The sequence below is a fragment of the Labrus bergylta genome, chromosome 2 (genome assembly GCF_963930695.1).
Source record: "Labrus bergylta chromosome 2, fLabBer1.1, whole genome shotgun sequence".
In the NCBI taxonomy this organism is placed as follows: Eukaryota; Metazoa; Chordata; class Actinopteri; order Labriformes; family Labridae; genus Labrus; species Labrus bergylta.
The window spans coordinates 7,433,020-7,448,919 of record NC_089196.1 but is presented as its reverse complement, the minus strand read 5'-3'; the positions used below and the strand labels follow the sequence as shown (position 1 = coordinate 7,448,919).

The following is a 15,900-nucleotide window of genomic DNA, read 5'->3' as shown; positions in this document are numbered from 1 at the left end:
ATTCTATTATTGTTGCAGTGGTATCAAACGGGATCTCTGATGTCAGCGGGATTTATTTTGAAGGTACTGAGCGGATGTGGTATCTGTAAACATTTTATTTTGACGCTGCAGGCGGAAGTGTCGAGTCTGCGCGGCTGCTGCAGGATCCTGACGAGTTTAGTTTTTATTATTAAACGGCTGACGTGTTGACGTCATTCTCGGTCTGTTTTCGGAGCTAAAACTTAAACCAGTTTATCAAACTATTTTGCTTGTGTTTCCTTTTCCGCGTGTGTGTGTAGAGGATGAAAAACACCGAGGATTAACACTGTAAAGGTGACTGCTTCAGGTAGGCTACAGGTAAAGTTTCCATTATACACCTGTCATCATTACCGTTAAAGGGAAAGTCCACTTTATGAAACAGTGTGATGAAACACAATGTGGTAATGTTGGCAAGGCTGAGTCGGGCTTTGTTTAAGGATTTTAATAGGCTATTTACAATCTGTGGTTTTTGACAAGTTAAAAAAAAAAACATTATTTCACAAAACCTTTTTAATAATTACCAGTTTAACAACACAACACGTGACTACACAATTAATGAGGTATATACTGATATGAAAAGGATATATTGTGCGTAAAGTGGGTGTTCAGCAGAGGTTTAGTTTAATCAAAAGTAATAGTTATTATAATGAATCATGTCTCTAATAGTAAAACTGTGATCAAGACAAGTGGTATTAAAGAGATGAGAATTTAAATTAGACACAGTGAGGATGTCACTTCCTGTGACATGCTGAAACAGCTCAATGATAACACAGTAGCTAAATCTATATAAATGATTATATTGCTGTTTGATGAGAATATGATAAAATCGTAGTGTTGAACAATAAATTAAATATTTTTCATACATCACAATATCAACCTGCGTGATGAACACAAGACAAAGACTGTCTGACAAAGATGAAAAATCAAATCATTGAATGTTCAGGCTTTATGCTCTCGTTAGAGCTCACTAACAGAGACCAAGACATACCTGAGACCAGAGTGCTCTGAGACCGAGTCAAGACCAAGACATTTAGGGATCGAGACCGAGTCAAGACTAAGGTAGAGTGAGAGTGAGACAAGACCAAGACCATAACTATCAATAAAAAATCATCATCTTGTGTGCAGGGGGCTTGACACTAATTAAGACCGATACACTGTGAAGGTTGCAGCTGTAAGTAGGGTGGCAAACCAAACTACAGATGAATTGAAGTTATTCGTCCTGTTTAATGGAAGTTATTGTTCTATTAGAAAGGGGCGAGAAAGAAACCTATCAGTGGTGGTCTTGATTTAAAGTATTGAGTCTGCCCAGTCCGAGAACGAGACAAGACTCAAAATGTTTGTGATGAGACCAAGACCTTTGAAAAGAGCTCTCTCGAGACCTGTTGTGAGACCAAGACCAATATCGAGTAATACAACACTAACAAACACTGACGTCATTCTGATGAAGCCCAGCCAGTAAAAGTGTCTGATGAAGAAAAGAACATCTGTTTTGTTTTCATGGGAGATGTTGTGTTTGACACACACATTCTGTGTGACACATGCAGAACAGTAGAAACACTGTTTACATCCTGTACATTTGATCCATATAGTGAAAATATGATATTCAATATCAATATCATATATTTTGTTAAGGCATGAATAAAGCATTTAAAAAACAAGGAGAATGCAAATGAATGATTTCTTAATGGCAAAACAAAAAATCCGGTCAGACCACTAAAGATAAGTCTGAATGTTTTTGTGTGTTTGGGCTCACTCAGATCGTCTGTGTTTGCAGGTTAAGCAGAGCTGTGCTGTGCTGAAGGTGACCTGATATTAACACCTGGTTCAGATGCAGGCGGTGGGCGGGGCCTGCAGTCTGGACGATGACATGCTGGATGGAGACCTGGGGGACGGGATGGAGGTCGGAGCTGCTCACAGGTCCAGAAGGATGAAGAGTCAGAGCTTTAGTGGACCCTCAGAGACGCCGCCGAGCACAGCAGGCAGACTCAGGAGTAGCTGGCAGGCAGATGAGGACACATGGATCCACGGACTAAAGAGCACAGAGACCCTGCAGAGAGCCCGCTGGAAGCTGCAGTGCTCAGGTGAGAGCACCTGAGAGACATATGTATACCATCAAATAACTGATTTCCTCATCTTCCATCTCACATAAAACACACACGCTGAATGATAAATGAAAACACAATCATCTTAATTAATATTTATTATAGAGACCATTTTTTTGTTCTTTTTTAAAATGACTACCTTAATCAGACAGTGAGGTAAACATACTGTAGGCCTACTACTGTTTTTAAAGTTTACGTCCGAGGGTAGTCATGATGCCAGAATGATAAACTTAGATAGGAAAAATCTAATTATATTGATGCCTGTTTGATACCACAGCAACAAAATTAGAAGTCCTAAGCACCAAATATTGGGTCATTAGTTGTTGTTGTAGGCAAACTCCTGCACAGTGTTCCAATTGCAAAAATACAGTGGCAATGTGTCGCTACCAAAAGGCTGACAACGTGTTTGTAAAACAGTTTGTTACTTTGTTAACAAGTGGTGTTATAAACAGGTTTCTAAAATGTATTGCAGTATCAGGGTGCCAGCGCACTAGTGGTTAGTTTGTGTGCCCTGTGTAGAGAGACTTTTGTCCTCAAAGCAGGCGGCCCGGGTTTGAATCTGACCTGTGGCTCCTTTCCTGCATGTCATGTAATTTCTGTCATAGACTCATCTAATGACTCCATAGTGTAGAAACTAGTCAGCCGACTGGACCATTTAGCTGTGTGGTTTAAGAAAAAAACAGATTTAAAGTTCCAAAACAAACAAACACACACATTTTTTTTTGCTGGCCCTTTGCCTTTATTTAGTCAGGACAGTGGATAGAGAAAGTGGGGAGAGTGAGAGAGTGGGGAATGACATGCATGAAAGTAGCTGCAGGTCGGATTTGAACCCTGAGTCGCCCACTTGGAGGACTATGGCCTCCGCACTCCTGACATAACCGTTAGGCCATCAGTGGTCCTTCTCTGATATTTAAAAAAAAACACACACATTTATCTTTCTGTGATACATGAGCAGACTGATTGTGTCTCTGCAGGGTCCCTGGCTGATCTGTCCAAAGACGAGCTGAGATACAGACTGCAGGAAGCCACTGAGGTATGACCACCAAGAGAAACTATGGCTACTAAAGGCCGGTGTAATCTGTACGACGGTATCACATTAGTGGTGGAATGTCTGCTTACACTGTACAACTGAATCGTTTAAGACACACTACCAAAGCTCACGCCTGATTGTCCGGCACGACCTGAGAGCTCAAACTGTACGACTTAAATCGTCATCCACAATGTCAATAGAAAACCCACAGACGGAGGTTGAAGTCAGATGTACGATATGTGCTTCAGTTGTCTCTTATGCACGGCTCAAATACAAACGCTGGAAAAAACGCTCTCACTCTATCTCACACACACACACACACACACACCCTCATCATGACCACAATAACAAGCAAACTAGCAGCTAAATCATAACAAATACCAAGACACATCAAACAGGCGTCCCTGCTGTTGCCATGGTGATTTCAGATGCTGTCTTTCAGTTTGTGCCGGCACAATCAGAAATTGGCTCGAGGCTCTGCTCTCACTGTGTGAGTGTGTGAAGTCCTACAACCAAAATTTCAAACACACCAGAAAATCCCCCGTCTAGTCTGGAGCAGCAGACCACAACATGATCGGCCGTCACGCCCACCCTGTGGACTGCACGACTAACGACGCGCGATCTGGATGAAATTAGTCGTGACTTCCAAAGTAGTCGTACTGCTCAAAAAACGGGTTTGAATCTGGCTAAAATTGTACAGCGTGTCAGACTGTGAGTGGTGCTGTGTTCACAGGTGATAGACGTGCTGTGCTGTGAGTTGGAGGTGGCACATCAATACTTTGAAGGCAAATATAAAGCTCTGAAGATCTTACAGGGGAAGGTAAAGAAACACACACACTGAAACACATCATCATACACCCCACACTCCTGTAGGTCAGATAAAAAAAAAACAATGACTACCTTTAACCTCCCAGATTACAAACGAAGTTGTTGGTCTATTGCTGCCTCAATCTGATGGTGTGTTTGTGTAATTGTGACTTTTGTTGTTTTAAATGTTTAGTCTGTATCAACACAATATTTGAGTCAGTGGATTGAGGCAGCATGTTGGAGTTAGACCAACAACTAACTCCCCTTGTTCTGTGAGGTTGCTGCAGGACAAACAAATCTACTGGACACTTCTTTTGTACCCTTTAGTCCTTTAGTTCCTAAAGATGTAAAAATATGGCCCAAGTTTAAAAGTTTGAATTGAAGTCCCGAGTGTTGCTGAAGTTTGACACTTTAGAACACAATCATGCCCATGTTTTCTCTTCATCACTACTATAGAACCTGTCCTTCAAAGCTGAGTGAAAACCGAACAGTCAGTACAAGTTTCACAGAACTGATGGTGTAAATATGAGCACTAACTAAAGGTGCTCGTGTTCTCTCAGGCCATTCTGGACAAAGCCACGTGTCACACCAAGAGTGTTCTGCAGAAGAGTGAGGAGAAGGCCAAAGCCCTGGAGAAGGTGAGTGTGTGCTGCTCAAACAAAGGCTGGGTCTGTTTGTTTTAGGCAGGAACCAACTGATCACTGCCTGGTGCTCAAAGACAAACAGAAACACCGGTGTGATGCCACAATATACTGAGTTATAAAGAAAGTCCTGTGTTTACATCCTGACTGTTCCCAGCTGCTCAGCTGTGACATGAAGTCGTCCATGATATATGAACACTTCCAGCTTACCATCACTTCATGTTTAAGTTTATCAGGTCTGTTTGACAGCCTCCCCCACCACCTGATCCACCTGATCACCAGGTGGAGATCAGCTGACAGCTCAGCTCCTTTCTCCAGCTAAGTGTCCAAGACAACCTGCTGCAGACCTGATGATACTACAGCAGAGTCCATCATCGATTTTGAACTGAGGTGTTCCAGCTTATGCTTAAAAATCCCTCTTTGGTCGAAGTCGGACATGGTGTTTGTTATGGTGGATCCATGACTATCACAAAAGTCCAATAACATAACTCCTCTGAGGAGTAGATCAGGCAGGTAATTTCTCCCGATCACCCACTCCAAGTGTCTCGATCATTGCCCATGTGATGTCCAAGTCCGCCAGCAGAACCACTAGGTCCTTCTTTTCAAGGACTCTGTCTGAGACTCCAAGAGGGCTGCATAATCTGAACAGAACAATACATATCCTGTGACTTAGCATCAGCATGTTATAAAACCCTGTTTATTAAATGGTGTCCTATGATGAATAGATTATAAAACTGTTAAATAAAAACATGCTAATCACTGTGTCATATGATGTTTCCATGTTGTTCAGGAGGTGAACAGTCTGCAGTGGGAGATCAGCTTCAGTCAGGTCCAGATGAAGAAGGGTCAGCAGTCCTGGGAGCACCAGTACAACAGGTAACATTAAGGCCCCGTGTCCACCCAGCGTTTTATTATCGGCGCCAGCGTCTTTTTTCAGTTGTTTTCAATGGGTAGAGAGCGTTCGCAGCAGAAAGCAGCCGCCTGGATGAAAAGCGCTGCGCCCAGCATCTTTTTTACAAGCGCTCTGCTTGACGTCACAGGCGCTCTTTTCAAATTGTATGATTTTCCCTGTGTTTTAGCCTCCTACAGATTGTATCTTGTACTTTGCTCGCTGTCTGATCGGGTAAAAAACGATCTCAAATATAAAACATGCAGTAAAAAGTAAAGGAGCCGTGTCGGTCATACAGCGGCCGTTGTCAACAAACTGTTGTCATTGAGACAGGACGGAGGTGCAGCATTTTCCTTCTCGCAGCTCAAACGCTTCATGCAAACCGAGCACACAGCCAGCGCTTGGTTGACACGGGGCCTTACTCCTTTTATCCACTGTGCTGTTTTAAACAGATTCTCTTCTGTTACTGATGTGGTTTCTCTGGTTCTGCTGTTGTTGTTTTTTGTTTGTACTAGTGGTGGTTGTTTCTGTTGTTGTGGTGGTTGTGCTGGTTGTTGTTTCTGTTGTTTTGGAGGTTGTGCTGGTTTTTGTTTTTGTAGTTATTAATGTTGTTGTGCTGTTTTTTGTTGGTGTGGTTGTGCTGATTGTTGTTGTGTTGGTTGTTTTTGTGTGTGTGGTTTTTCTTTTTGTGGTTGTGCTGATTGTTGTTGTGTTGGTTGTTTTTGTGTGTGTGGTTTTTCTTTTTGTGGTTGTGCTGATTGTTGTTGTGTTGGTTGTTTTTGTGTGTGTGGTTTTTCTTTTTGTGGTTGTGCTGATTGTTGTTGTTGTGATCAGGGTTTTGAGTGAGAATCGGACTCTGACTGAAAACCTGGAGCAGAGAGAGAGTGAGATCCAGCAGCTGCGAGCAGAAAACTCAGGTAGAAGTTGCATCATGTATAATCAGTTTGATGTGACCCAGACATGAATGTATCACCTTTGAGGATCTCTGTCAGTGTGGGAATCAAAGTCACCCACAGACACAACAGGAAACTTGATTTACTGGATCTTTCCAGAGCTTCCTACCACATCCTACAGTCTTTATCAGAAAGTGTATTTGATTGAGTGATATCTGTGATAAGTAAAATACTTTGTGTTTGTATGCAGCTCTGAGTCGGCAGTGTTTGGAGCTGCTGTCCATGTTGAATATAAAGGAGCAGAGAGTTTACCAAGAAACCAAACCACAGTACAGCCTAGACAGAGACTCTGGTATCCTGGAGGTGAGTAGCCTACCTGCACTGCCTTAAACTTTCTTTTCAAATTGATTTGTTTTTTTTTCTTGTCAAATTTCATAGTTGACTTTTACAGCTTTGTATTACCAGGCCCCTCTTCATGTCAAAAATGTATTAACACTCTTTTAGGCTGAGAGTGCCCTCTGACCTGTGCTGACAATCAGTGTTGCCGGCAGGATTATATCTCATAGAACGCACAAAAACCATTCCAGTGTGTATGACACATTAAACTTCTAGGTTCCCAAGCTCACATATGCGATCACAGTGACTGAGGGGGCCAAAGAGAGAGAGAGAACACTAATGCTAGTATTACTGTTTATACCATTAAAGCTGTAAAGAGGTACATGTAGGGAAAGTCGGGATGAGGCTTGTTTCTCGGCTGCAACATATTTAGTTTGACAGAGTCAGACGCCCTTTTAGCTCATCAGCTGTTATAAAACCAACGTCACTGAGAAGATGAGGAAAAAAAATAGCGTGGATGTTTGCTGCTTTGTAGGGAAAATATCAGAGACTTCTGGGCTTGGAAAACAGTCACTGCGATCTTAGATCGCTCCCAAACGTCATGGTGGACTAGCTGGCTGCTGCCTTCCGTAATACTACAAATGCTTGCGGTGCTAACATTAGCAGACTTACTAAAAAAATAAAAAACATAATAAAACAGAAGGGCTCTAAATAAATGTTTTACATACTAAGTGTAATTAGTGAAATAAATGAAAATAAAGCCTCACTACACTAACTAACCAACTTGTACAACAAATGAAAAGCACCCCTAAACCTAGTTGTTCTAAACAAACACAAAACTAATGTAAGTGTGTGTGTGTCTACAAAAATACTAATACCTGCCTAGTCGAACACCAAACGAGAGCCTCAGAACACAGAAGACACAAGACAACAAGTTCTTCAAATGACATTTAACAGACACAGACACAGACACAGACACAGACACAGACACAGACACAGACAATGAGAGGCACTGCGGCAAGCTTAAAACAAACGCAGCTGCGCTCCTGAGTGTTGGCTGACCAAGCTTCTTAAAGGTGTGTGGCTGCAGGGCTGTCCTCTGATTGGTTTATTGCCTTGTTCCAATCAAGCTTTTCCAGCAGGCAGCACAGGTGAACGAAATCATGCCTGGAGGATTGACTCACCAACACACACACACACACACACACACACACACACACACACACACACACACACACACACACACACACACACACACACACACACACACACACACACACACACACACACACACACACACACACACACACACACACGTGTTTATCGTCAGATGTATCAGAGGATGTTTGAGAGGATTTCTAACAAATACCTCAGAGGCATCTCTTTCTCTCCTCCTCTGAGTGCAGCAGAGGAAACACACACACACACACACAGACACACACACACACACACACACACACACACACACACACACACACACACACACAGACACACACACTTCAAATCAAGGGTCAGTCACAAACACAGTGTGGCTGGGGCCGTAACACATCTATCAAGAACAGTGTTATATAAATAAATTGTATTATTTTTATGAAGCTGCCAGGATGGCACAGACGAAGCCATATCATATTAAACCCCTGCATTAAGAAATAGAACTGTTTTTGTCCCTCCTGATCCAGACTTCTTATTGTTGTGAATAATCTGTTTACACTGAAACTTTCAGAATGCAGATGTTACACAATGAACACATCAGTACAGTTAAAGGATTTCGAGTTAATTCACTTGTTTTAGAAACCTTAACCTGAAACTGACAAGACTTCAAAGTAATCTGTAGTAGATGAAGTTGTAGTACTCTGCAGAAGATGTTGCAGTAGTATTGATGTTCTCGCTCTCATTCTCTGTTTCAGATGGCAGTGTTGGGGGCGTGCAGGTGTGTCGGTGTATCTGAAGTTTGTCCGTGCAGTCGGACTGCAGCCGCCAGCAGAAAGCAGCTCATCCAGCTACAGCAGGAGGTAAAATGACATACACCCTCACCTCACTTTTTCCAAGCTCATTTTCACTTTTGGCTAAAAAGGCCTTAAAAAATCAAAAGTGATTTATTTCAATCTACAACACATTATTCAAATGAAAACTTTATATTTAAAAAAAGTGTTTTACATCGTAACAGTGAAAGCTGTTGGACATTTATGCTGACCGTTTTGCAGATCATTTATTTAAGTCGTTTTTGCTTGGCTGCGAATATTTTTATTAAAACATTTCAAATCTGTGTGACTGGGTGTGTATGTGTATTTTCCAGCTGGATGCTCAGTGTTTGAGGAGGGAGGAGGCAGTGATGGTTGCTGATGCATTTCGTATCGCCTTCGAGCAGCAGCTGAAGAAACGCAGTGAACACTTCCTCATGCTCGCTGAAGCTAACATTCTAAAATCGAATCACTGCAGAGCTGAAGGTCAGTGTGATGTCTGCACAGTGTTCAGGGGGGGCGTCTGTAATGTAAAGAGATATATCATGATAGTTCCTGAAACATTTCATTTGAGTCCCTCATTTACTTTACCCATTATAAATAGTCAGTGTCCTTGTCTTCAGGTGCTAACAAGAGTCCTCGACTCAGTGTAAGTCAGAGGTTGAGAGGATTACTCCCGTCAGGTCTGGAGGTGAAGATGTCGGATGAAATGTTAGAGACTCTCTACAAACTGCTGGACCTGGTGAGGATCTCCTCTGACAGATCTACAGATCTATGTATAAATATACGTAGAGCAAATCTTATCCTATCGTATCATATTAAATTGTATTGTATCTTGTCCTAAGGCTCCTTATGGTGTTGCATCATATATTATAATATACTCTCTCTTATCATATTGTATCCTCTGGTATCCTGTCGTATTGTATCCTTATGGTGGGGCCTCAGGAAACTAGTTCATATCATACAGTGGAAATCTAGGTTCAGTGTGTCTACATGGCCAGCAGAAAGAAAAGCATCGAATCATTGGGGGTGTTATAACATTGAGATGAACATATTCTGTTACTTCCGTCAGGTAATGAGCTTGAAATGCAACCTGAACTCCTTAAGCTTTATTTGTTCAATCTTTCAGCAATCAGAATCAGAAATACTTTATTTATCCCAGTGGGAAATTCAGTCACAAACACTTCAGAGTTTCTGTAAAGTTCTGTTCCTCCTTGCTCCTGATTTTGTGTTTCTGACTTTGTGTCTTTTACTTTGTGTGTCCGACTTTCAGTTACTGTCTTTGTGTTTTCCTTTTTGTCCGTCTTTGAGTCTGATTTTGTGTTTGTGCTGCAGTTGAATGATAAGGATGAGGCTCTGGCCCACCAGAGAAAGGTCAGCATCATGTTGGCCCACAATGCTGAGGAGCTGCAGAGACAACTGCACATAGACTCACGCCGCCAGTCCTCAGAGCAACCACAGTCCAGGATCCCATCAAAGCGACCTGGACAGACATGCCGCCGCTCACTGTCACACCATAAAGGCCAGAAGTCGAAAACCCAACCATCAGACCCATCAGAGTCCAGGATCCTTTCTATACCAGGAAAAGAACCACTAAGGAACCAGATCCAGGCACACGCATCAGAGTCCAAGACCCAAGTAAAAGCCTCCTCAGAGTTCAACATCCAGGCACAGGAAAATCTGACAGAGTCTCAGGTTCAGCCAGGACAACCACCATGTCAGCCAGAGTCCAGGACTAAACCAAGTCTGTCAGAGTCAGAGCTGTCTCATTCACCACAGACCTCCATCCAGCTGATCCACAACCACAAGGAGCCTGATCCTGTAATCCAGCAGATGAATCCATTAGAAGAAACACAAGAACCAATCAGGAACCAGATCCAGTCAAACAAATCTGAGTCCAAGACAAAACAAATCTCAACAAAATCCAACAACCAGATACAATCCAGACTTCAGCCAGGACCACCACTCAGTCTGTCAGAGTCCAGGAATGATAATGATCTACCACAGACAAAGTCTAAGATACAACAACCAGTCTCACCAGAGTCCTACAGTCAGCCACAGTCCAACCACAGGAACCACAAGTCTGAAATCCTGGACTCAGATCCATCAAGTACCAGGGTCCCATCAAGGAAACCGCCAAGACCATCAGGGATCCAGAGCCCAACTGTTACTCCAGAGTCTCAGGCACAAGACACATCCGATTTTAAAATACCTGAACAACAACAACAACAACAACCACAACCAGAGCTTCCAGAGGCCATGGTTCAACCAGAACCACCACCAAGTCCATCAGAGTCCAGGACTGAACCACAGGAGCTTTCAGACCCACCACAGACCATCATCCAACCGGTCCCCAATCACAAGAGACCTGAGTCTGTGATCCAGATTAATACATCAGATTCCTGGATCCCATCAAAACAATCACAAGGATCATTAAAGAACCAGATTCAGAAAACATCAGACTCACCAGAGTCCAAGAACCATTCGCAAGACCAGACGAAAAGTATGTTTAGAGTCCAACATCCAAACACAGCAACAACCAGACCTGCCAGAGTCCCAGCTTCAGCCAAGACTACCACTAAGTCTGTCAGAGTCCAGGACTGAACCAAAGGGGCTCTCAGACCACCACAGACCAATATCCAACCAGCTTACATTCACAAGATCCTCGAGTCAGAAATCCAACATCCCGTCTCATCAGTTTCCAGGATACAGTCAAAGGAACTCCAGGGATTCAGAGCCAGACTGCCACACCAGAGTCTGCGATACAGGTCTCATCAGAGTCCAATGTCCAGGCACAGTAATAACCAGATCAAGTAGATTCCCAGATTCAGCCAGAATGACAACAAAGTCGTTCAGTCTAGGACTGATCCACCGCTGAATAAGAGGAAATCTGAAAGTGAGACTCGTGCTCAGTCCCATTTCTAATCTTTACCCCCTCCTCTTGTTTCGAGTGTCTCCTTGCCCCTTGGAATACAGTTACAAGGGGTTCTGGTGAAATTTCCCCCTACAAAATGGAATACCCCTTCAAGAAGAAACGGGACACCCCACCTCTAGATGTGAATGCGCAATACGTAGGAGTAAGGCTAAGTGGTAGGGGCAAGGGGTATATTTGGACTGAGCCTAGTTGTAAGCTGGTAATATTACCACAATTCTGAGATCCTAGGCTCAGACTTCCAGAGTCCAGGATCCCTTCATAGCAAATACAAAGATAGCCTCTTTTCACGCTCAACGTGTTTACATTATCAGATAAGTGGAGCTTCAGTTATAGCGTGATTACTCCATTTAAGTGTTCTACGGTCCTTGTCCCAGTATACAAGCACCTGTATGTCTGACTCCTCTACAGTAGGTGGAGGTATTTCCCCTTTCAGATAGTTACTATTGGACCTTCTTCAAACTGACCTATTATGTCACATACCAAACAATCATCAGTTGCCACTTCTTGTTTGTCCTTCAATCCATGGAAAGAACACTGAGGGTCCAACAGCATTAATCCACATGTAGGTACCAACAGAAGCCAGCATCTTCTCCCAGCGTCCTACGTTAGAAAGCCTTTCCAATCAGGTGGGGGGTTTCAAGGTTGGAATGTCACATTAAAGCTATGAATATATGGAAACCAGGGAGAGAGAGCGGGGAGAGAGAGCGGGGAATGACATGCAGAAAGGGGCCACGGGTGGAAGTGAACCCGGGCCTACCGCTCGAGATGAGAGTCTCAACACATGGGACGCGTGCCCCAACCACTGTGCCACCTGCGCGCCCCAACATATAAATAGTTTTAACGCCAACCCATGAGCAGTTTTTCTACAGTCACGTCTTTATGTTCTTAAAAACCTCATGTCAGGGAGGAAACTCCTGTTTTAAATGTTTAATATAGCAGCAGAATACAGTTAAATATTGGTGTCCATACTCTTTAAAATATTTCTGCATGAATGTAAAGTTTTAATTACACCATAACACAGTATTTAGTGTAAATAGACACACAGATCAGATTATTAGAGTTCAGGTCTGTAACATTCAACACATCTGTCAAATAAAAGAGTGAAGCTTGATGCTGAGTGTTCTGTTTTAATGTATTTATCAAATGCTGCTGATGTTCAAACTGATAATTGTAGTGGTAATGAAACGTGCATCCACCTGATGAAATCTGTTATAATTATCTGAGACAAAACTGAATTTACACCTCAATCATTTCACATAACTTTTTATTTCTTTTTAGTAAATCAGTAAGTGGTAAAATGCTAATTAGTACACTTACATGCTTACATCCCTTTAATATAAACTAACTTTATACATTTACTTAACTGTATCTGACACTGGTTATTTTTTACCAGTATGAGAACACATTGCATATAACAGGACTAACTGTGAGATGACATTTCAATATAACCTCATAACACAACAGACACAGTCAGGTAAAGTTAAGGCTACATGGTATCAGGGGACTTACTCTGTTCTTTCAAAAATAATGCTAAGAGTTTATCCGGGCTTTTAAACATTCCCAGTCAGGGTTTCTTTGGTCCTCGAAAAGATCTCACATCAAGCCCCTCCACCACAGTCTCAGTCAACCCTGAGATATTATATAAACACACCTCCATCACATAAAGGAGCCATTCAAAGATTTAATTTAAGATTTTCCACATTTTTATTTCAATATGTTTTAATACCAAGCATTTTAAAACACAGACAAACACAGACCAGCAGAGGGCAGTATTTATCTACAGATAACACCACTCGGTTCAAGCGACCATCCAATAACAAGCCAACTTCATTCATGACTGATCCATTCATACTCTAATAGAAAAAATAAAACAAATTCAATTAAATTCAGAGAACAAATACAGTAAACTATGTGATTCATATACAGTTATAACTTAAAAAAGAAAATTGGACAAAGCTTGAATAATAAATAAATAACTGTTTATAGTTTAACATGCTTTGAACATTGTTAATGTCTTAGTTGCTTTTCTGTTTTTGACTAAATAAGAATTAAGTAAGTTCACTTTTTCTACTGCCATGTTTTGTATATCATAACAAACAGATTACACACAGTTTTGAGTTTTAGAGTTTTCTATTTAAATTTGTTGAGTTGTTTGAGAAATTGTTACATGTATAGATATTTATTTAAGCTGTAGTCCTTTGACAAATCCCTCTTCTTTCAAGTGTTGATCCGGGTTTTATTATTTAAAGTTCAGGTTGTCTTGCTATGTTTGATTTCAAACCTCTGTTGTGATGACTGAGTTTGCAGCATTTTTTTCTGGGTTATCTTGTGTGTTTGCAGCATGTTTGTCCTCACAGGCCTCTGTAGGCATACCGTTTGTTGTCCATGGAGAGCTGCAGCCACATGTCGTTTAAACACAGTTTAAAATATTTGGAAAAAATGAAGATTTCTGTGTGTTTTTAAGACTGATCTTCATGATCTAAAGAACAATCTGCTCTATAAATCCTTTCATGAATATAACCCCGCTCAATCTGTAGTTCAGCACACGGTGTATTGAATGAGACAAATGTCAGTCATCACAGGTCAGCGCACAGAGACACACACACACACACACACACACACACACACAAGCGCAGACACACACACACACACACACACACACACACACACACACACACACACACACACACACACACACACACACACACACACACTGGATTCCTATAATCAGCTAGTGGCTGCACACTGTCTAAGTGACACGCAAGAATTGAACTGCATTAGCAGAGTGTGTGTATCATCCTCTGTGCCCACGTCTGCCCCATTAGCTTCAGATAATAGCTCAGCTTTTCACACTCGGGATGGCCCACGAGCCATCTGGGCCATTAGCATCTTTAGCCTTGGAGCGTTGAGCGTCACTGATTGCTGCAGTTTGAGGATGAGACTGACAGAGAGTGAGCGAAGAGATGGAAGAGGAATCAAATAGCAGCAAGATTGGAAAAAAAACTCTTTCTAAAGGCAAATTATGTTCACAGCAACTAACATCACATCCAACAGGGGAAAGGCCGAGTGTGTGTGGAAGAGTGTGTGTGTTGACGTTCATCACTCTGAGATGATGTGACACTGAACACAAAAAACAAACTGTTAACTTTGTGTTAGTTGACGATTGTAAGTGAGATAATTCAGCAGCTGTGTTTCAATTAAGATCATGAACTCAATCAATCTTAGTAGTTCTCAGTTTCTGTTATTATTCCTCCCATTCAACTTTCTGACCTGTGTTTCCCCCTTAGATTAATCAGATCAGATTAATCAGAGAAAGTTGTAGTGTTAGGACACTTTACAAAACAAAAAAATTTTAATTGAAAGATATGATATTTTAATATTTCATCAGCAGGGCAAACTGACTCGGGTTGCAATGAGGGATATGACATTTACATCTATCAAAATGTCATTTTCTACTGCTCATAATTTGAGTCCAAGACAAGACACATTTTTTAATATGCAAATGTAATTTCAATAAGTCAAAACTAATTTATAGTTCCAGTATAATTTCTTTATCCCCAACTGTAGTTCGGATGAAATAGTTTAGTGGATTATCTGAGTGTGATCAGCGAAGATGTCATTTTACATTTCAGATATTAACATCATATCAGTCTGTGTTTTATAAACACACTTATTGTGTATTTATAATTTACTTTGTACTGCCTTAACGCTGACCACACACCTGTTTAATAACACAAGACGTGTGTCGTAACATAGACTGTATATGAAGATGGACGGAGAAAAAGCTTCCCTGGGAGTGAAGCCAGAATATTTAGAGCTCCCCCTGCTGACTGGTTGCAGTAAAGGTCACAAACCCCCACCTCCTCAATGTTAACAGGTGGGACATGGGTCAAGTCTGTTATGAAGGTAAGTTATTATCATGATGATTTATGTCCAATTGTTCATCTTTATGAATAGTATCGTAGGAGTATGTTTTTAAATATATATTTTTGGCCTTTTTTGCCTTTATTAGAGAGGACAGCCGAAGAGACACAGGAAATGTTGGGAGGAGAGAGTGAGGGATGATGTGCAGCAAAGGGCCGGGGACGGATTTGAACCCACAGCCGATGCAACAAGGACTTTAGCATCTGCACATGGGGCACGAAACACAACCAATAAGCCATGTGGATAGTACTGTTTTTAATAGTTATTTGATGTAAAAAAACAAACGGATGTAATGATTGACAGCTATGTTGACAAATGAGGCTCCTGCAGCGCTGTAAAATAACTATGTCCGCTTTAAACCAAC

The 15,900-nt window shown here is 41.7% G+C and overlaps 1 protein-coding gene across 2 annotated transcripts; it reads left to right on the top strand.

Annotated features, from left to right (window-relative positions):
- Positions 1-116: 116 nt before the first annotated feature.
- ccdc125 (coiled-coil domain containing 125) lies at positions 117-12,723 on the top strand. 2 transcript variants are annotated; one of them, XM_020631030.3, is made up of 12 exons: positions 117-325; positions 1,793-2,099; positions 3,095-3,153; positions 3,884-3,970; positions 4,518-4,595; positions 5,389-5,474; positions 6,322-6,404; positions 6,631-6,743; positions 8,624-8,728; positions 9,013-9,163; positions 9,301-9,419; positions 10,013-12,723. In XM_020631030.3, exons 2-12 carry the CDS (start codon positions 1,847-1,849, stop codon positions 11,279-11,281), a joined length of 2,403 nt encoding a protein of 800 aa, XP_020486686.1. In that variant the 5' UTR covers positions 117-325; positions 1,793-1,846; the 3' UTR covers positions 11,282-12,723. The 2 variants fall into 2 exon arrangements, with proteins under 2 accessions (XP_020486686.1, XP_020486687.1); XM_020631031.3 differs by having other exon boundaries at positions 117-336.
- The last annotated feature ends 3,177 nt before the right edge of the window (positions 12,724-15,900 follow it).